The sequence below is a fragment of the Coregonus clupeaformis genome, chromosome 20 (assembly GCF_020615455.1).
Source record: "Coregonus clupeaformis isolate EN_2021a chromosome 20, ASM2061545v1, whole genome shotgun sequence".
In the NCBI taxonomy this organism is placed as follows: Eukaryota; Metazoa; Chordata; class Actinopteri; order Salmoniformes; family Salmonidae; genus Coregonus; species Coregonus clupeaformis.
This window is the reverse complement of record NC_059211.1, coordinates 47,646,641-47,670,061: the sequence shown is the minus strand read 5'-3', so window position 1 is coordinate 47,670,061 and position 23,421 is coordinate 47,646,641. Positions and strand designations below refer to the sequence as shown.

At 43.0% G+C, this 23,421-nt stretch overlaps 1 protein-coding gene across 2 annotated transcripts in view; it reads right to left on the bottom strand.

The window, feature by feature from the left end:
- The window catches only part of midn (midnolin), a 29,853-nt gene extending 22,851 nt beyond the window's left edge, over positions 1-7,002 (bottom strand). Inside the window, exons 1-4 of one of the 2 annotated variants that reach the window (XM_045205535.1) lie at positions 6,656-7,002; positions 3,470-3,698; positions 1,075-1,162; positions 785-847 (exon numbers count right to left, since the gene is read on the bottom strand). In XM_045205535.1, the coding sequence (XP_045061470.1) occupies positions 785-847; positions 1,075-1,162; positions 3,470-3,698; positions 6,656-6,788 (513 nt within the window). In that variant the 5' untranslated portion in view covers positions 6,789-7,002. Of the gene's footprint in view, positions 1-784; positions 848-1,074; positions 1,163-3,469; positions 4,432-6,655 lie in introns of those variants that run through there. The other variant, XM_041839602.2, reaches the window with a different exon arrangement.
- Between the last annotated feature and the right edge of the window lie 16,419 nt (positions 7,003-23,421).

Here is a 23,421-nt window from a genome sequence, read left to right as displayed (position 1 = left end):
AAGGTCGTATCTAACATCAGTGACATATTTTTACGGCAACTATTACGTGCATCACAGAGACATAGCACACCTTGAGTCAGTCAGCTGCTGAGTCAATACGTCATCGGTGTTGTTAGTGCCATCGACTCGCTCTCTCTCTGAGGTTGAGGAGGTGAGATCAGATCTTATCACTTTACTTTCAGTATTGATCATATCAGTGACTCAGACCAACCCAGTGACTCATATTCATACTGTATTTCAACAGTTCCAGAGAGGTACATCGAGTTCTTGGCCACTTTGTTCTCATGTATCCATTCTATGCTTCCAAGAACTATAGGCTAATATTGACCGAAATGCTTATCTGTCAATTTAATCTCTATTTATGAATTGAGTGTATCTGTGTTGGCTTCCTGGAAACAGCTCTCTGAGTCTCTGTGGTGAGGTGAGAGCCAATAGGGAGAGCCAGTCAGGGCTTTGCACAGAGGGGGGGTCTGACGTCACTCTCAATCAGGCCCATGTTGGGTGGAGTTTGCCTGGGCTTGCTTGCTTAAGAGGCTAATATTAAAAATGGTAAGAGGCTGGTGTAGCAGCAGCCTGTCTCTTATCTGAGCTCTTCTCTAAACTGCTCCAGCTTCACATGCAAACAGGTCTCATGCACTTCTTCTTTTCAGGGGCAACCCTGTTTAAGTTAAACCAGGGGTATGTCAAAGCAATTATATAATAATTGGATGATCTCCAAAGCAGGTATACTGAACGGTCTTCTCATGAAGGTCACTTAAATACCATTATTTGAGAGAGTTCTTACCTGAGTTTCTGTTAAACTCTCCAAAGCTTGCATCACTGACTGTTCTGGTCTTGATGCTTGAGACTTCAAAGAAAGGGGAAGAAGAAAAACCTTATTTACTGGTAAGCCTTAGTAGACAAAGGAGAAAGGCTGAGCCTTGTGCATTCAAAGATGACTGAGAGGAGATCAACACAGACTTAATTACCTACATTAATCTGTCTGATGCTATTAACACTTATTATCTTGAACCCAAACAACCCCCCAGGGCGTATAACAAAACACACACAGATGAGGTGTATGATTATCCTTACCATTAAGCCTGCTTCAACTGTAGGTACAAGGGTTAACTTGCTCCCATCAGAGATCCCTAGGTCCTGGAGTTTTCCTGAACTCAAACGCCTGAACGGGAGAAACAATTAACCATATTAGTTTACAGTCAAACTTACATTTTAACTGACTAACTGACATTAGTCTATTCACATTTCAGAAGCTCCAACCTTTTTACAGTTAGGGGAGACTTCCAAATGTATTTAGAAAAACAATCTGTATGAAAGTCTGCTTGAAGGAGAGCTCACATATTGATCTGCTGTCATACATTATTTCAATTTCAGGAAGTGGGGCTTGACAACTGTTTACAGTGGATATTTGGCACCACTGCCATTGCCTGAAGGAGAGTACTATTTTCTCTCATAATGTTGGACAGGAGGTCATGACAACTTTTTCGAGGACAACAAAATCTGACAGTTGAGGGTTATGACCTCTCCATAAACATTGCATGTTCCATTTGAAATTATGAATAATGTGTGTTTATTCACATGAAACAGGCCTAAGTGTTTCATTTGTTCAAAATCTTTTAATTAATAGCCTGCTATTTGACTCCCCTAAAAAGCATGGTTTGGTCCATTCATTTTCACTATTGGAGAACCATGAGCATGCAATGCGGTAGTCATTATCCGGTGGCGACCCGTTTATGTGTGCTCTCTGATGACGGTTACTGGAAAGACTTTCCAACACATTGAAATGGTATGTAACCGTAAAGTGCTCATTTGCATTTAAATGTTTCGACATAACATGGTATTTGTTTCTTTTGATACAACTAATGCGTTTAGGAACTTGTAGGCCTACGCCTATTTACTGGATAACCATGTCATTTGTCATTCTGAATGGTAATTTTCATGACCTCATCATGTTAAAAAAGAGAGGTGGAAAAAACGCGAGGCTAGTGGAAGCGTTGTGAGAAACCTACTGTACTGTACAGTGTGAACTAAATATCAAACCTCCAGCTGAACAAAGGCAGTCAGCAGCGCCTAACGTCAGGCATTTGGAGAGAGGATTAAAAAAAGGTTCTCGGGTTTTAAGGGATGATGTGATTTGGAGGCGATTACACGGGGAGCCGTGGGATGGTTGTTATTTAAAAGAAAAAAACAATGCGACTGGTTGATTTGGAAGTACAAAGACACCCTTAACATACCAACTCCCCTCCCCCCATTGTCATTTAACGCACGAAAATCCGACTCAATTGAAAACCGGCTATTACAGTTTCAGTTTGCTTCAAATAAAAAACAAATTACAGTGCAACACACGATTGTAAAGCATTGTTAAACTATCCCCATTGTTCTCGAGCACTCCCCTATTCAAAATGGCAAATACGTTCTCTCCCAATTGTCTCCAGGGGAGTTCCTTATAATAAAACTTGAGCAGAAACCAATACATATCAAATCAAATGCTATTTGTCACATACACGTATTTAGCAGATGTTATTGCGGGTGTAGCGAAATGATTGTGCTTCTAGCTCCGACAGTGCAGTAATATCTAACAAGTAATATCTAACAATTTCACAACATATACCCAATACACACAAATCTAAGCAATGAATGGAATTTAAGAATATATACATATCTGGACAAGCAATGACAGAGCGGCATGGACTAAGATACAGTAGAATATTATAGAATACAGTATATACATATCAGATGAGTAGTGCAAGATATGTAAACATTATTAAAGTGCGTTCCCTAGTATGAGAGGAGATTGTATAAAGCTGGGTGTAACCATAGATCATGAAAGAGGAGGAATTAAAGGGATTCCTTGTGCTTCGCCCTCACCTAATCTTCCCATAACCCCAACCATGGAATACAATTGTGCACCCCACTTACGTATAACATCAATTCGATTCTAAACCCAAAGCCTCTATATAATTGAGTATATATTTAAGATCAAATCCAATGTTCCGACAGACGGCAGCTGGATAAATAAAGTAAACATGCACCGTTGCTCGTATGCATTTCAGTCATTAAATGCATCCATCTCAGCTGTTAATCATTTGTATAATATATTGAATCATTAAATGGTATGGTATGTATAATGAACGCTGAAGGAGTCAATGCAATGTCCCCCACGACTCCCTCATTAATACTGCTCCAAACCTTGACTGACCGATGTGCGTCTCCCATGCGTAAATCCATACTTGCCGCACTGGCCGGGTTTAATGGTCAATAACTACTTAGCTTGAATATAGTGCTGATATGCAACCTATGCCATTCTTGATCTCCACAATGTGTTACAGTTTAAACAAATGCAAAATATAGAAATCAATAGAAATCAGTGATTTGTACAGAGCAAATGTATGTACAAGGTAGTCTACTATAGCATGCATGCACATAACATTTGACCGTAGGATATACTGATGTTTATAGATGTACTCACGTTTCTTTATGTAGAAGGGTGAGTCTTTCTTTTGGTACTTTGAGTCTCTGAGAAAGTCTTCTCTTCAGTCCTTCCACAGTCTCCTCCAGGGGAAGAGAGAGCTCGAAGCGTGTGCCGGTTGTGGAATGGATGTACAAATTCATGGAGGGTTCACTCGGGACGGCCTCGCAGGACGGAGCCCCGCGGCTGGTGCAGCTCCGGGCGCTAGGATGTTGGTCCATTCGATAGCCTGTGGTCAGGGGGGAGACAAGGCGAGTGGAGCGGGGTTGGAGAGAAAGAGCAGACCCTTTACGCAGTGTCCCTTGTTTTCAGAGAGAGAAACTGCTTGCATTCAAAAGAGAGAAAGAGGATCTCTCTCTCCTGGTGTCTTTCTTTCACTGTATACCGACTCTGAATAAACCAGTCTTCCCTCTTCTGATTATATCATGAGAATATTCCCAGAACGAGTCTAATAGAGAAAGGCTTTGTTGCGCTTTTCTTGTGTATGCGGCTTGCTCAAGAGAGGTTCCAACTTCCACTCCAAATGTTCCAGATTTTTAAATGCTACAGAGGTGGATGATTGCCAGGCAGCGATACAAGTATCACAGGAAATATGCCAAGGACCATCAATTAGAACTATTGCCTTTCTGAGAGAAAATGCGCAATATAGGCTATGCCTTTCTGTCCTTATTGTTTTAAATGCATGGGAATGAAAACTGCATTGAAGCCAAATACAAGACCTACAGAATAAAAAAAAAGCCTCAGAAGATTAATACAGTAAAGCTCTCTGTTGCGCACCCATGACCCCGGCAGCTCCAACGAAACATCTACACTGAGCATTGTCACAAAGTAGCTCACTTGCACCACGACAAAAACACGCCTACATTCAGCAGACATTCTACCCAATCACAAGAGAAGTCCTTTAGGACGCTGTTGATCTAAACCAATGGCAAAAGTAGATACACACCCACGTGGAGGACAGATGCCTCGTTTTAACTCTCCCACACCATTTTGGTCACAAAAACCAATCGGATTGAAGGGGGCTAGGCCTTGTAGCGTCACGCAATAATATGATAGTTCCAGCCCACTCAGGCAACTTTAGGCCATTCATAATATATTACAGTCAAAATATAGCCCTATATGTGGTGGAATTAAAAATCCAATACCAAAGACTGCTGTAATGAAAATATACTACGTAATGTTCTTACATAGATGCTTTATGTGGGTAGGACTTTAAATGTAAGATTATGTTTTATTATAGGTTATGCAGACTACAATGGCAACAATGCATGTAGGTTGCACAATGCACGTAAATTGCCACGTTGTCCATATCCTATAACTATGTTATGTACATTCAATGTTGCGCAATCTCAGGTTTCACATGTTGGCTATCATCGTCATCATTAATAGTACAGTGCTGACGTCATCTCCTTCCTTCTAACCTCTGCTGCATCCAAATCCATTAGGAGGTAATCGCCCGCGGTATGCAAATAACACATTAGACGGGGTATTCTCTTCAGGAAGTGCGGTTGTGCGGTTTGTCATCAGATCTTTCAGATGTTCTCGGGAAAGAATATGGACATTGGTGGCATACAGGGCTCGCCTACTACGTCATGCATTCCCTACAATCAGCTTTACAAGAAAAAGAGCCCATATTGGCTACTCAGATCCACCAGATATTCGGTGCATAGGTCTACCGGTAATTGCGCATTGCCAACTGTTTAGAAACTATCCATATGTTAATCCATGGACTGCTCTGAAAGCCCATGCCATTATTTCTGCAACATAAATTCACATACCCTACTTGGGCGACAGTTTTGCATGTCAACTGCTAAATATCACAGACATCAGGTTACTTCAGAGAAGTGCGTTCTCCATTTATCCTCCTCGAAAATCTAACTTTGGCGGAGTCTTGGGCTACATGGCCATAAGAGCAAAGGTTAAAACGGGCCGCTTTGACTACTTACATACCGTAACTTACATAGTAAAGGGAGAAATATGTATTCTATGTAGGGCAAATGTCGACAAAACGTATTATTGGCGTTGAATAAAACCAGATACTCGCTCGCCCTCCAGTGGTCAATGTGGGCACTTTGGGAGCCTGAATTTGACAGGTGAATCCCAACCATGTTGACTCATATGGCCTAGACGGCCTATACATCTGCTCTAACAGGTTGTTGGCGCTATAATCTGGTTAGAACATCTAATCCACAAGCACTGAATATTGATCTGATTATGTTTTCAATGCTACATGTGTTTAAGAAATGTTGAAGCACACATTGCACACCATGTCTATTTATTGTTGAAGGTGTTTATAACACATTTCTAATGAGAATAAAGTAAGATAGCCTACCGGCAATGACCCTCTGAGTATAGCTACAGCTGACAGAGAGTCGGTGTAGCCAAATGATATCATATCACAGACTCTGCGCTTGACGTCTATAAAGAAAGGTAGGTTGTGTTGCTTATAATGACATAATGGGTGCTGTCATCAGCTATCCTGTAGGTCAGGGATAACCACCACTGTTACTGTCTGCAGATGGCAGATAACATCAGGTGACGTATCAATTTAATCTTGCATAGCCTACATGTAGTTGTATAATTTCGAAACTCTTGAAATCTGGCAGAACAAAAGTGTGCTTCAGGTGGCCTTTTATAACCATAACAAAAATACTTGTTTTGCTTATACATTTCCAAAGGTAACCTACCTCAAATTTCTAACCTAACCTTAAAGAGGCAATCAGCAGTTGAAACATTAACAAAGCCAATCCCAGCACCTGTTGCGGTAAAAAGCTGAGTGACGAGGCTGGAGAAATATAACCAATTTTAAATTCATAGACAGAGCTCTGGATTCAAGGACTGACCATCCATGATGTCACAATTCTAGTTTGAACTATGTTTTGAAGCTATATAGTGTTTGTTTACATTTACTGTGTTTAAAGACATTGAAGAAAAACAATCTTATATTTTGGGTTCTGATGGGGTAGGACCGTTGAACTGAGCTCATGGGGCATTTATAAGTTATATTCCTCAAGAACCAATGGGTACATATCATTAATTTATACATAAAAAAAATTGATGTAGCAACTACAGATTGCCCCTTTAAGTCAAAGTTATTAAAACTCTAGAATCATCATTTACCACATTGTACAAATATGAATTATGACTATAGGTTTGACATGATTCCAAAGTTGGAAAGGAACTTACCAATTATTGTGGAGAGAACTTTAAAGCTTCGCGATAAAGCTTTTGTTTTTCTAATACGTTTCCCCAGATATGGAATGTAAATCTTCCCAAACTGAGAAACACTGAGGTATATCCAGTAAAGATATGCTAGCATCCACTGTGACAGTAAATTCTCAGACAAATCTGTGAGTCTTCACTGTAGTAAGGACCGCTCTGTAGCCTACTCCTCTTGCTTACCACTTGAGTGTCTTAAAATGCCCGTGTGATGTTTGCGCACCGGGAGATGAGACACCTCTTATCCTAGCCCTCTCGGATATGGGTGGAGAGTATGGTTCTTGATATGTCAGCATGTGATTTAAGGTAGCCGCGGAATTCCTCCTCACATGCGAGTTCCTTTCCCAGACCTGCTGCCTAATTCGTTCTCCACTATCGGAAAGAATGTGCTTGCGCAAAGGTTTAAATTGCTGCACGGGATTGGTAGGGTCTCTGTGGGAGTGCCTCTATGGTAGTCTAAACAAGGGTAAGGACTTTTATCCATTTAAGAACACGGACATTATAAATCATATTCAACTGAGTTACGACCTTTAAAAAAAGTAAATGAAGTATAGAGATTTCAGGGGTGTAACCTTCCTCTGACGACAAGAAAAAAACATTCAAAGAGGAAAACATCTCTTGGCAACCAGTGCAGGAAAACACAGTGCATGGTTACAAGCTCACCTGAATACAAATAAAGAAAAGGTTATTTGGCAAAATAATCATTATACATGCATACAAGTGCCTCATTGTTCATGTGGTATGTGTAGATGTCAGTTTGTGTGCAAACTTGTCAATAAACCCTTACATGAAGTCCATAAGTAGATTTGATGCAGTAAGTTGCAGTGTAGTCAGTATACATTAGGCTAAATACTTATTTATATTCATTCATGTGTTGTATAAGTATCAAATCAAATCCAATCAAACTTTATTTAAAGTGTAGGCCTATCTAATATCGCAACACACTTTACATGAAAACAATAAAGTATGGGAGCACACTGTAAAAAAGAAAATTCCAATGTTGTTTGAAACACAATTGTGTGATTCAATAAACCCGATGCCCCTTATTTTCTTAAAAACAGGGTGTTGTAATTATACTCACTAGTCTTGTTGAGGCCGAAGCGTTTTAATAACGAACCTGTACCCACAGGTGCAGTCCTTAACATCACGACTCAGTCACATCACAGCATGCTGAGTCAGCCTATTCCTGGCCCAGAGAGGGGGGCTGAGAGAGAGAGGGGAGGATGAGAGACAAGCACCACTGTCTGCTGCACTGTAAAATAAAATCTAGTTGTTACAACTAATTATTATTAAGTAACTGGTTCCACAGCCTTTTTTGTTTTTACTCAACTTTTCGGTCCAAGTGTTACCTGAACAAACCAAAAAATAGTTGGCCCAAACCTAGCTCCAATTTGAGAAAACTTAGGCAAAAACCCTCTGAGTATAGCTACAGCTGACTGACAGTTGAGGTAGCCTAATGATATCATATCACAGACTGTGCTTGACGTCTATAAAGAGAGGTAGGTTGTGTTGCCGGCTTATAATTACATAATGTGTGCTGTCATCAGCTATCCTATAGGTCAGTGATAACCACCACTGTTACTGTTTGCAGATGGCAGATAGCATCAGTTGACAAATACATTTCATCGGGACCGCCGATTGCTGAAGTGTGTAGCGCGTAAAAATTGTCTGTCCTCGGTTGCAACACTCACTAACGAGTTCTAAACTGCCTCTGGAAGCAATTAAATGGGTTTCCATGGCCGTGTCTTCTGGTCATGTAAGATCACCATGCGCAATGCCAAGCATCGGCTGGAGGGGTGTAAAGCACGCCGCCATTGGACTCTGGAGCAGTGGAAATGCGTTCTCTGGAGTGATGAATCACGCTTCACCATCTGGGAGTCCGACGGACGAATCTGGGTTTGTCGGATGCCAGGAGAACGCTACCTGCCCCAATGCATAGTGCCAACTGTAAAGTTTGGTGGAGGAGGAATAATGGTCTGGGGCTGTTTTTCATGGTTCGGGCTAGGCCCCTTAGTTTCAGTGAAGGGAAATCTTAACACTACAGCATACAATTACATTCTAGGCGATTCTGTGCTTCCAACTTTGTGGCAACAGTTTGGGGAAGGACCTTTCCTGTTTCAGCATGACAATGCCCCCGTGCACAAAGCGAGGTCCATACAGAAATGGTTTGTCGAGACCAATGTGGAAGAACTTGACTGGCCTGCACAGAGCCCTGACCTCAACCCCATCAAACACCTTTGGGAGGAATTGGAATGCCGACTGCAAGCCAGGCCTAATTGCCCAACATCAGTGCCCGACCTCACTAATGCTCTTGTGGCTGAATGGAAGCAAATCCCTGCAGCAATGTTCCAACAGCTAGTGGAAAGCCTTCCCATAAGAGTGGAGGCTATTATAGCAGCAAAGGGGGGACCAAATCCACATTAATGCCCATGATTTTGGAATGAGATGTTCGACAAGCAGGTTTCCACATACTTCTGGTCATGTAGTGTATGTTCATTTAACTATAAATTATTATTTGGGCATCTTAACTAAAAAAGGCTGTGCAACTGGTTACACACACACAAATATTGATTTTAACTTACAATGTTTTCAATGTAAATATTTGACACAGGTTGACATACATTATTATGTTGTGCATGTTCATTTATACAGTAATTATAATTCAACATGTCCTCACAACCTCTTGGTTCTGTCACGCCCTGGCTCTGGGGACACTGTTATGTTGAGCCAGGGTGTGTAATTCTATGTTTGTATTTCTATGTTGGCCTGAGTGACTCCCAATCAGAGGCAACGAGTGTCAGCTGGTTGTCTCTGATTGGGAGCCATATTTAACTGTCTGTCTTTCACTTTGTGTTTGTGGTTTCTTGTTCTTGTTCGGTTTGTGTTAAACTGTAGACATCACGTTATCGTCCGTTGTTTTGATCGTGTGATCATTCTATTAATAAATATGTACGCATTCAACGCTGCGCCTTGGTCTCTCCCTGACGTTCGTGACAGGTTCATGGGATTCCGATCTTCCTGTTATGGCACCATGTCTGTGTCAATGATCAATTAATCAGACTATTCTCTCATCATTGATTTGATTGACTTATTTCAGCAATTTTTGGTTTTTCTGTATAGCTGTCTAATGTTGGTGGGGCATATTACTCTGTTTTAATGTTATTCCTTAATCACTATGATAAATCAAATCGTTTTTCTTGAGTGTACTTTTAACAGAGCTGAGATTTACTTTGAAGTGCAAAGTGTAGCAGTACAGGTGAAATCAGTCATTGACGCAGACATGGTGGCGTAGCAGGAAGATTAGAATGCCGTGAACCAAAAGGTTGTGAGTTCAAATCCCAATCTCATATGATTAACATATGACAAGTTGACTGAACAAGTTGACTGAATTTTGCCTAAGTTTGGGCCAACAACTTTTTGTTCAGGTAACACTTGGACCGAATAGCTGAGTAAACAAATATACAGTGCATTCGGAAAGTATTCAAACTCCTTGGCTTTTTCCACATTTTATTATGTTACAGCCTTATTCTAAAATTGATTCCCTCATCAATCTACACACAATACCCCATAATGACAAAGCAAAAACTGGTTTTTAGAAAATGTTGTAAATAAACAAAACAAAACGGAAATATCACATTTACAGAAGTATTCAGACCCTTTACTCAGTACTTTGGCAGCGATTACAGCCTCTAGTCTTCTTGGGTATGACACTACATGCTTGGCACACCTGTATTTGGGGATTTTCTCCCATTCTTCCCTCCAGATCCTCTCAAGCTCTGTCAGGTTGGATGGGAGCGTCGCTGCACAGCTATTTTCAGGTCTCTCCAGAGATGTTCGATCAGGTTCAAGTCCGGGCACTGGCTGGGCCACTCAAGGACATTCAGAGGCTTGTCTCGAAGCCACTCCTGTGTTGTCTTGGCTGTGAGCTTAGGGTCGTTGTCCTGTTGGAAGGTGAACCTTCACCCCAGTCTGAGGTCCTGTGCGCTCTGGAGCAGGTTTTCATCAAGGATCTCTCTGTACTTTGCTTCGTTCATCTTTCCCTCGATCCTGACTAGTCTCCCAGTCCCTGCCACTAAAAAACATCACCACCATGCTTAACCGTAGGGATGGTACCAGGTTTCCTCCAGACATGACGCATTCAGGCCAAAGAGTTCAATCTTGGTTTCATCAGACCAGAGAATCTTGTTTCTCATGGTCTGAGAGTCCTTTCGGTGGCTTTTGGCAAACTCCAATAGGGGCTGTCATGTGCATTTTACTGAGGAGCGGCTTCCGTCTGGCCACTTTACCATAAATGCCTGATTGGTGGAGTGCTGCAGAGATGGTTGTCCTTGTGGAAGGTTCTACCATCTCCACAGAGGAACTCTGGAGCTCTGTCTGAGTGACCATCAGGTTCTTGGTCACCTCCCTGATCAAGGCCCTTCTCCCCCGATTGCTCAGTTTGGCCGGGTGGCCAGCACTAGGAAGAGTCTTGGTGGTTCCAAACTTTTTTCCATTTAAGAATGATGGAGGCCACTGTGTTTTTGGGGACCTTCAATGCTGCAGACATTTTTTTGTACCCTTTCCCAGATCTGTGCCTCGACACAATCCTGTCTCAGAGCTCTACGGACAATTCCTTCGACCTCATGGCTGGGTTTTTGCTCTGACATGCACTGTCAACTGTGGGACCTTATATAGACAGGTGTGTGCCTTTCCAAATCATGTCCAATCAATTGAATTTACCACAAGTGGACTCCAATCAAGTTGTAGAAACATCTCAAGGATGATCAATGGAAACAGGATGCACCCGAGCTCAATTTCGAGTCTCATAGCAAAGGGTCTGAATACTTATGTAAGTAAGGTATTTCTGTTTTTAATTTTTAATACATTTGCAAACATTTCTAAAAACCTGTTTTCGCTTTGTTATTATGAGGTATTGTGTGTAGATTGATGAGGGAAAAAATTATTTAATCAATTTTAGAATAAGGCTGTAATGTAACAAAATGTGGAAAAAGTCAAGGGGTCTGAATACTTTCCGAATGCACTGTATATTTTTTACAGTGTGGAGGAGTCTGGGAGAGATAACAGACAGAAGACATTTACGTCACTGAACAAACACACACACACACACACACACACAATGGCGAAACGCTGATCCTATTGAAGATCTGAGGCTATAGGCTACCTATCCATATGCTGGTTGTCCACAGTGTTTGCAGGACAGTAAGAAACAGGTTTTCATAATCAGACAAACAGCCTGTCCTACACTCAGGAGGCAAAAAAATATATTGGCTGAGAAGCGGGCATTTTTCAGAGGGAGTGATATATTTTCATTGATGCAGTCTACCTTATCTCTTACGGCTGTGCCATGACCCTTTGCAAACATTAACATATAGATTATAAGATCATAGCAACACAGCCATACAGATATTCTATGGTAGGATAACCACGTGTAGGCCTATTAACAGACGTATACAGTATTTACTATATGGCAACTTCTCACATACTTATGGACAGGAAATAGTTTATTGACAAGAGAGCATGTATGGAGTGGTGTGGGTGGATCGTAAACATTTCACATTGGATATCAGATGTGTGTGTGACAGACAGTGTGTGTGTGTGATGAGTGTATGTGCGTGGGAGTGTGTGACAGTGTGAACGTGTGTGTGTGTGTGTGGGTGAGCAGCATTCCAGTCTATCAAAGTCACCAGCGGGCCGCCCTCGGCTTCAGAGACAAACAAATGAGAGTGAGAGAAGCCAGATTCAGTCGGTTCACAGCTGGTTGTTCTCAAGCGATGATATCCTCCTGAATCACACGGCAAGACAGTAGGACACACCTGCCACGACCCAATGAAACTGTATGACAAGACAGGAAGTGGAAGAACAGACTCAGATGAGTGAGCCTTACAAGATTTACAGTGTGGGAAGTAAACCAACCTGGGAGTTCAGAGGTGAGTCAAAGACTTGAATTATTCAAATAGAATAAGTCAGAAGTGCACCTGTATACCTGAGGACAGAATATTGGTATTCAGATCATATATCTCATGGCAGATCATTCAAACTCTTAGAAGACAAGGAGTGAACTTCTAGGAAAGCTCCCATTCACCACTCCAACCTGTTGTCTGATCCCCAGGCCCATTTGAAGAGAGAGAGCCTGTGAAGTAGGAAGGCTGGAGGGGCTGGGGTGGGGTACAGTCAGGGCTCTGATCCCACACCTGCACCAGGAGCTCCTTTGAACTGAAGCGGTTCTCAGGTAACAGTCACAGACGACTGATGACACATCAGTGGTTCTTCAAGACTATAGCGCAGAACATGCGATTGAAAACGTGTCAAATTTGCCTGCTAGGTTATTCAATGTATACATTATACTTTTAAATGGTTAGACTACTCTGTCAAACATGGTTTTAAGAATAAGTAATTGACACCATTTGTGTTATGTTTGAAAAAATCCATATGTACTCTACAAATCCATACAACAACAAAATCCATGTATACAGTATACATGTATGCTCTCTCACAAGTGAGCTTAACTTTGAACCACAAACCTGGTAGCCTCTTTTTATTGGATAGGACCCCAAGGCATTATGGATAAAGGCCAAACATTTCATAAATCAGGCTCACATGTACTACATACAGTATGGCTATTCAGTTACAGGATATCTTGACATATTGTTTTTCTATCTTCCAACTGCCATTGCACAACATTTGATGTATCATCACACAATTTCTTGGTCAACACATTCCTAAGTGGCAGTTATAGCCGGATAAATGTACATTGTGTACAGTGTATGTAATCCAAGCGACCATTCGTAAATGATTGGTCAATCAACTGTTGAGTAATTTGACTTATCTCTTACACCTGAACCAGTGTCTATAGTCAGGGCTGAGTCAAACAGGAAGAGAAGGGTGCAGCTATGAGCCAGGCCCTCCAGGCAGTATTGTCAGCTATGGCTAACTCCTATTCACACTCCTCACAACAATGATACATCAATTACCTCATCATCAATGACTAAGACCTCTGACTGGAATTCTAACTATTTTATACAGTATGTACTGTACTGCTGATACTATGCTGTATTCATTTTCTCCTTTCCCCCTTCTGATAACCAGGTGGCAAATCGCATCTCTGCATGTCTGGCAGACATATCAGTGTGGATGTCGGATCCCCACCTCAAGCTGAACCTCGGCAAGACGGAGCTGCTCTTCCTCCCGGGGAAGGACTGCCCGCTCCATGATCTCGCCATCACGGTTGACAACTCCATTGTGTCCTCCTCCCAGAGTGCAAATAACCTTGGCGTGACCCTGGACAACACCCTGTCGTTCTCCGCTAACATCAAAGCGGTGATCCGATCCTGCAGGTTCATGCTCTACAACATTTGCAGAGTACGACCCTACCTTACACAGAAAGCTGCACAGGTCCTAATCAAGGCACTTGTCATCTCCCGTCTAGAATACTGCAACTCGCTGTTGGCTGGGCTCCCTGCCTGTGCCATTAAACCCCTACAACTTATCCAGAACGCTGCAGCCCGTCTGGTGTTCAACCTTCCCAAGTTCTCTCATGTCACCCCGCTCCTCCGCACACTCCACTGGCTTCCAGTTGAGGCTCGCATCTACTACAAGACCATGGTGCTTGCCTACGGAGCTGTGAGGGGAACGGCACCTCTTTACCTTCAGGCTCTGATCAGACCCTACACCGAAACGAGGGCACTACGTTCATCCACCTCTGGCCTGCTAGCTCCCCTACCTCTACGGAAGCACAGTTCCCGCTCAGCCCAGTCAAAGCTATTCGCTGCTCTGGCACCCCAATGGTGGAACAAGCTCCCCCACGACGCCAGGACAGCGGAGTCACTGACCACCTTCCGGAGACACTTGAAACCCTACCTCTTTAAGGAATACCTGGAAAAGTATAAAAGTAATCCTTATACCCCCCCTAAAAAATAAGTTGAATGCACCAATTTGTAAGTCGCTCTGGATAAGAGCGTCTGCTAAATGATGTAAATGTAAATGTATCATTGGACAAACATCAGGAAATGACTCATAAAGCTGTCAACCAGGCTGGTAAGAGAGGCTTTTTTTGGGTAATTTTTGTTAACCAAACAGTTGTTTTGATTAGATCCTGTCTTGAGCCAGAATCATTTCTCATCATTTCTCATTGTTTTAGAATAGTTTCTCATCATTTCTCATTGTTTTAGAATCGTTTCTCATCATTTCTCATTGTTTTAGAATAGTTTCTCATCATTTCTCATTGTTTTAGAATCTTTTCTCATCATTTCTCATTCTCATTTCAAAACACATCCCAGTTCGTGAGGCGGATAATCGGACACCTCGACTGACTCCTCAGCGGGACCTCACCCCTCCATCCCAATGTCCTGGCAGCCACTCTTACAGAGCACAGCCAGATCTAAATTGTGTAAAGTTAACACCCCCACAAAGTGGACTTGATAATTGCAGCCTTTTATGGCAGTGGCGTTATCACGTTGAAAGGCCCCACAATAAGACTCACCCAGGAACTCGCCTCAATGTGTTAAATAAGCTAATAAAATCCACGCACCGGACACAAGCCAAGCACGATAAGAGCCTTTATTGCGGTGAAGTTGGTCACGCCGGGAGGGTGTTAACTCAATTTGTTTGTTTGGCAGCTAGAGGCAGTGTATCAGAGGGACCCAGCGTGGACTGGAAAAGGTTAAACGTGACTTCATGGGAGGGAAGTGCATGGCAGAGCAGAACAGGGGATAGCTTACCACTGAGGAATGAACTTCTTGGACATTACCAATTTCTTCTGGTAAATCTTAGTGACTTCTCTGCGACTGCCCTTATGAATATGAATCCCATCAGTTGTACGTCTGTCCAGATGTCAGTGACATAATAAAGGCTGCCATGTTCCTGGTGTGTTTTCAAAAGGAACAAAGCACATACACTATGCAATGATACTGTGTACAGTACACAATGATCAGTACCAGATGCAGCCATTTCCTTTCTCGGTCCAAACAAGTTTAGAAACCACCCACTCACTCTCCTCCCACACACGTATGAACACATCCACACCCACATGCCAGGACTCTGCAGAATCCCCTGACCACTAATCCCTGTGTATCTTGGGCTTAATGCTGGATGACGAGCTGGGCTAATCTAATCAGCACTGGACTGGCACCCGCACACTGGACTACCACCATTTTCTTCATGCTGTCTCTTTATTTCTCCTTTTCTCTCTCTTCCTCTGACTCTCGCTCTCTCTTTCACCATCTCTTTCTCTATCCCTATCTCCCTCTTGGTTCTCTAATCATTGATACAGAAGGTGATTATCAGTCACATGGCCCCGTCTGCCCAGCCAGCCAATGCTAGCAGAGTAGAGAGCCTGATTTAATCTCTGATGTCAGGAGAGTAGCTGCGGCCTTCTCCCTATTGCACGCTTAAAATAGCACTATCATCGCTGGTGACGTCATTCATTCCCCTCTCCTACTGGCTCGGCCCCGGCCGCCCCCTCTCTCTCCCCATCTCCCTCCTCCTCCCCCAGACTTTTTTCTCTCCCTCTGCCAGCTCCTCTCTCTCTCGTTCTCTCTCTCTGATAACAGCATAGTGTGGGCTGTAAATCTACAGCTGAGGGTTCATTGTACTCTAGACTGCAGACTGGGAAGTCAGATGTTCCAAGAATAGTCACTAGCAGGACAAATAGATGCAAATCAAATGTAGCTATCTTCCCCCACCCTTGACTTCCCCAGTTGGTCACAACTACATTGCACAAACTGATGACTGAAATGATCTCAATCCATCATTTCTTAGAAGGCATGTTTTTATAAATTTTAGTCATTTAGCAGACGCTCTTATCCAGAGCGACTTACATGAGCAATTAGGGTTAAGTGCCTTGCTCAAGGGCACATCGACAGATTTTTCACCTAGTCGGCTCGGGGATTAGAAACAGCGACCTTTCGGTTACTGGCCCAACGCTCTTAACCACTAAGCTATCTGCCGCTTAGTGGTTACCAGTATACCAATTTACTGACAATGATATCCATCTGCAGTTAAAGCATTTATTCTGGATAGATTACATTACATCAATCAGTAGTGAGTCAGAGCAGCAACTTCAAACTGACCGTCTACAGTATATCTACAGAAGTGTATGACTAATGAAGGGGAGACTTGAGAGATCAAAGGGGAGACTTAAGTTCAAAAGCAGCCGTCTGAAAAGGAATTTGATCACCTCGTGGCTATCAAACGTGTAGGGAAAGATTCTCCACACCAGACCCATTTTTAAAAAACCATTTTCAAGGATTGTATTATTCTGGGAATAATTTATATCAACAGATCTGATGTTGCACAATATACTCACATCGTCGTCTATTATAGTCAAGAAAAATACCTGAGGTAATGATAATACTTCAGACTAAGCATAGCGAGATAGCTATCTGGCTATGTTTAGTCATGTTGGTGTATTATTTCTGTTGACGTTACTCGATACAGACAGTCAGCCAACTATAACTTCACAGTTAATTAGTCAGATGTGTCTATTTTTACTGTCCAGTTGACATATCTGGCATTAACTGCTTGTTAAGGATGTGTTTATCATGCACGGCAAAGTTTAGCCAAATCAATTATTTTGGAAAATACTTGGTAGGAGAGTCAGACCCCTATTAATGACCCCTGGACAATGTAGAATACTCCTGGCCTCACAGTATTCTTAATAGATGCAAAGCTACCAACAGAGAGAGATAAGTACACCACTTCACTTTAAACATCTCCAGTCTCAGTCCTTTTCTGAACAATTTGGAAAATCCCCTGAGATTCTAGTTGGAGGGAGTCCTGGATTGACCACCATGCTTTTGGAAAAGCACGTGGCGTACAGATCAATGAGGGATTCTGGGGATTCCTGACCGCCCTGGCTGTGGCTGAACACACACCTAACCACTGTAATACAATGTCCTCTGACAAACATATAGCTGCAATGGTTATGGGCAGATTGAACCATAGCTGTCGCTGTAGCCCTGTTTGGTCTGGCATCTTAGGTCACTAGGGCACAGGCCATAATATGCAGAGATAAGCAGTGAACGTCGTCATCAAGACCATGAAGAGGGTGGAAAATCCAAAGTGGGCTGACGTAAGGAGGAGAGTTAGGGAGGAGGCGGGTGACGCAGGAGCCAGGATTGATATCAGTGGGAATCCTCTATGGAACATTCCCCCTCTAGACAGGGATAGTCATGGCCTATATTAATCTACAGGTGTCTATCTATGGGGAGTTCTGCAGTCTAAATGGGTTCACTGCTATATCAATTCAGACAGTGCCAAACCCCTGGCCGAACCTGTCATTGTTTTTGTCATCGAGTCCCCCAAAGTGTCACTGGCCAATCAGCACGTTGAGTCCGAGGGGACAACTGTGATAACTGCATTCCTCCGGTCCCTTAGTGCTGGTTCACAGCCACCTGACAGAATTTGATTAATGGGCCTGGACTCCGGAGCAGACATTGGTGCCAGCTCCACTGTCCCCCGGACTGGAAGGTGTCGGGGGTAGATTGCGTGCAGGCGTGAGGAGGACAGCTCTGAAATCTGGGCCCTGCCAGAGCTGGTCTAAGCGTGTTAAAGGAGTTATGCATGCCTGCCTGCCTTGGTTGTCCTCTGTGGCATATTTTCCAAGTGCTTCAGAGGAGAGTCATGTGATTAGGAAAACACTGAGCACTCAGTCACACAGGGAGAGAAGAGGGGCAGCTAGCTAGCCAGAGGGAGGGGAGGATGGGGGATGGGGGTGTGACGTGAGTCACTGACAGACCTTGCAGTGCGGGTACATTCTAAATTAAAGTCCTCTGAACTTCAATGCTTGTCAAAAGTTTACAAACAACTCAAAAGGCAGAAAAAAGAAAGGAGATACTCACGAAGGTGTTCCCCTAGTTTCCGTTCTGAACCCTTTGACTCTATTCCTCTAATAACAGGTCCTTACACTCTTATAACCACATTATACTTATCTGGACTTACCAGGCTATCAAAAGTGCACTGACATGTCTGAGTCAACACTTGACTCTCTTAAGAGTTCTAGTTGTCTGTCTGTCTGTGTGTGTGTGTGTGTGTGTGTGTGTTGCACAACTTTGTGTGTGTAAAACAAATGCATTCCTTTGTGGTGCTCTGTGTTACGGAAAGAGAACAACCAGAACAGGAGAATGTGTGTGCACGAGTCTTCTTTAAATTCACATCGGGTAGGAAAACAAAGATCATCCCATCCCAGATCCCTCTGATGGACAGCTCACAGGAAAGTACCACATAGCCAAAACACGACTAACTCAAAAGGCCAGTGAACTCAGGTGGTGGCAGCCAAAAGGTCCCTTGTTTGGTAAGACTAAAGTGAATGTCTTGGCCAGGATCTCCATGTTAGCGCTGTCATCCACAGCTGTCACCAGAAGAGGCCCTCCCATCCGGCCAGGCCGCCATGCAGTATTACTGTAGCAACATGCTGTGAATGACGTGTAGAATTGACTGTAAGTGATCAGTGACGACAGTCCATCAAAGGATGATAGAAAAAGGTCAATAGGACACACAAAAATATGAAAGTGTTCGCTCATCGCAAAGTCCCCTCTCTCTCCCAACATAGTAACGTCATTGGCCAAATTAACAACGTTGGGGCACTGTTACGATCTTTTTAGCGCTGCTGCAAATTTATTTTCTACCAGACTATCTGACTCAATCTAAATATACAGCACATAGGCCTTCTGTTTTAGTGGGAGCATGAAAGGACATGCTTGCCTTGATGAGCTCTCCCCCACTTACCTAGTGAATCACACAACAGTGTTAGAAAGTGAAGGGGGTTAACGCATTTATAGACCCCTGTGTCCATAGCCTCACCCTGGCACTCCCCTCATCTCTCCCCCGTCTCCCCCTCTGTCTTACCCTACAGTTGGAATGCCACACTGCCACAAACATCATTGTCAGCAGCCCCAGGGAGAGCCGGGGATATTTTACACATCGATCCCAGCCAAGGCACAGTCACGACTAGCCCCAGCCATTTTGTTTTGCACAACCTCAGACGGAGAGAGAGGGGAAGAAACAGATGTCTTTGAATTGGAACACTAGCGGTGTCTGTAAAATCAAGGTGTGTGGAAGATGTTTTTTGATGCTGGCATGAACGCACAACTGAATGAGGATCAAATGTGTGAAAATGTAAGGATTTACCAAGAGAAATCAGAGAAGGCGATGACTCAGAGCTCATTGCATGCAAACATGCAGCACATCTCTGACATAAAATGCGGCCAACCTCGGCTCTCTCTAGGAAGTGGATAGGCAGCTTTAAACAGCACAGAACAAAGGAAGGCTGGTGTGCTCTGTGTGTGTTCACAAAGTAACAGATACAGATAATAAACCAGAGCAAAAACTATTTCTAAAATGCTCTCTCTCAGGAATACACACACGCAGGCACACTCACACACAATGATTACCTGACATGCCAATGAAGGCCATTTGCTCCTAGCCACAAAGCTGATTATCTCAAGGCAGCAGCAGGAGGTGTTTGTTGCGGATTGGCAACTTTCTCCGAAATGCCCCCACACTCCTATTTGTGGAAACGTTACCTAGCTGGTGCACTGGCTGGCTGTTTGTGAGAATGAGAGAAATGGGTCAGTGGCGTGGGCGCCAGTGTCAGGCCCCAACTCCCACTCCCAGCCTGGATGCAGTATCTGACAGCTGACTGAGAGTCTGCAGGCCCCCTCTTTACACAGAACCACCAAAAGGTCAGGTACTTCAATCAGTTTAGCCCTCTGCCACCTCTCAGTGCACAACCACGCTTTATTTTGCCCCCTTGATGCACACTTAGCTGCGCTTGACCAGGCTGTACAGGTGCCTGCTAGCTTTAGTGCACACTACAGATAAACAACCTGGATTTAATTCTGTTTTTGTGTGTCTGACTACCGATCTAATTGGCGGTTGATTGTTTCGCTGTAGGTGATGTGTGTGTGCAATTCAGATGCACTTTAGTAACTATCCTCAATAATTGGGGACAGACTAGTAAACATAAATGGTACCGTAGATATCTGACCAAATGACGCAAGATTTTTGTTCTGGGTTAACTGCGATAAGTAACTATCTTTCAGCATAGACTCTGTAATAGCAGTTGAGTAAGACTGGTGCACCAGAGGGGGACTGATTAGTGGTCAGAAAGCATTTAACCTCTACGGGATCGGTGTCCCGTATACGGGACGGTTGAGCTAACGTGCGCTAATGTGATTAGCATGACTGTTGTAAGTAACAGCAAACTTTCCAGGACATAGACATGTCTTATATGGGCAGAAAGCTTAAGCTTATTCTTGTTAATCTAACTGCACTGTCCAATTTACAGAAGCTATTACAGTGAAAACATACCATGCTATTATTTGAGGAGATTGCACAGCAACAAAAAACGTATCACGGCAACTGGTTTGATACATTCACCTCTGAAGGTAAATAATGTACTTACATTCAGTAATCTTGCTCTGATTTGTCATTATAAGGATCCCAGAGATAAAATGTAGCATCGTTTTGTTTGATCAAATCCATTTTTATATTCAAATGTAGGAACTGGGTTCTACAGTTTGCATCCCTGCTGTCTCTGGGTCCACACCCACCCCACCCGGCCATCTAGATGTGGGAAAGTTAGTGTATAAGCTAATGATCCATCATATATGACATTCCTGGGAGTGTGTAAGCTTACATTTTGTATTACAATATCATTTTTGTATATTCTCTATTGTTATGTACTTAAAAATTTATCAATTGACCAATTCGGCACATTTGGGCAGACTTGATACAAAATAGTCCAGTATTGCAACGCTTCACTGGATCAACCTGAAACTTTGCACACACACTGCTGCCATCGAGTGGCCAAAATCTAAATTGCGTCTAAACTGCAATATTACATTGTGGCCTTTCTCTTGCATTTCAAAGATGATGGAACAAAAAATAAATATAAAATGCATGTTCTTTTGTTTGTATCATCTTTTACCAGATCTAATGTGTTATATTCTCCTACATTAATTTCACGTTTCCTCAAACTTCAAAGCGTTTCCTTTCAAATGGTATCAAGAATACGCATATCCTTGCTTCGTGTCCTGAGCTACAGGCAGATAGAATTTTTGTCATTTTAGGCGAAAATTGAAAAAAAGGGTCAGATCCTTAAGAGGTTTTAACCAGCCTATGGAGTCATGTTATTGTGACATGGTTGAGCCATGCTAGTGCAAAATAGGAACCCTGTGTCCTTGTTCTCTGCCTTCAGTTACAGCTTCCTCTGAGATCTCATTCTAATGCCACAGGACAACCCCAAAAATGGCCTCCCCTTCCCTGTCATTTGTACAGTAACTGGAATTCCCAAAAGCGGCATCCCCCTAGATGACTTCTCAATCCACAGCATCACCAACTGTCACTGCTCAGAAACTAGTATGTAGAGAGTAGATTGTCAATTGATCGCAACCCACTCTTTGGATCTCATGCCCAGTATATGAGTAAGCCTGCCCAGTTTGATTTACAAACTCCTCACATGCCAACAAAGCACGAGCACATGGAAAACGCATGGACATTTTCTGCTTCAGCTTTCTATAATGGGGAGTTGAAAGGGGACAAAACTGGATCAGTATCAGGTTTCTACATACTGATAATCAATCTTGAATAAATAAAAGAGTGTCTGACAGGATTGTTTGATCTCCTCCCGGGCCCTGGCCTGTTCGGAGCGGTTCTGCTCTGTTCTCTTCTGCTCTCTTCTGCTTTCAGGCCCAGGGGCTGCGCAGCTGGAAGAAGACTCAGTGAGAGCGGCAGATTGGGGAGGAGACAGGATGTGGAGGCTTTTTTTAAATATCCCATGTTAATGGAAACTGGAGTTTCCACTATTGTGAATCACATGACGTTGTACTCTGCATAATGCTTAGTATAGTCTAATAAAACGTCATGTTATTTTCCTGTAGAAACTGATCCACGTTTTCCACTGTCTAGTCTATGGACAGACAGTGTGCTGGTCAAAGGCAGGGGTACGGATTTTCCTGACAAGGTAGAAACCTCAATAGAGGTGACAAGCCAGCACCTCATTAAATACCCATTTTAATGAGCAGGCTTTAAAAACAATTGACAGTTCCATCATGGGTCCGAATGTGGTTATGACAGAGTTAATGACTTAAAAAGGTGTAATGGGCCTCCTTGCTCACTAGTAAATGGGGCCTGGCTAGAGTTGTGACATTCAGAAAAACAGTTGAGGTTGGAACTCTGAAAGCATCCAGTACGCACATGATTAGGGCTCTAGAGTGCTCACGTTAAGATGAACCCTATGGTTGAGGCCAGAGGCCTTTTCTTCCATGCCACTGCATTCTCTGTTTCAAATGGGCAACTTTCCTGGCAGCGCCACAGAAACCTGAGGTTACCATATTGACTCACAGTATAAACATGTTCACGCCTAGGGACAAAGAGGGAGTAATGGAGACCTTTAAAATGGCCAACAACATTCCCCCGCCCACCACCACATACATGTCATGGACATTGAGTAACACCTAAGCGAACCACCTGACAAAATGTCAAACAATGAAATTAGCATGCACACCAAATTCAATATTGGACAAAAATAACATTCTCAGTACCTTTAATCATAAGGCGTGATAAATCAAAACATTGCTGAACCAAAATGTGATTATAATAGCTACCCTTGGTTAAAGTGGTTCTTACCACAAAGGAACAGACTTGCTGTGACTGGCCACGGTTTATGAGGACACACTGCCACCAAGTGGCGGGAATGAGTACTGCAATAAGCTCCATCACAAAATAAAGGAGAA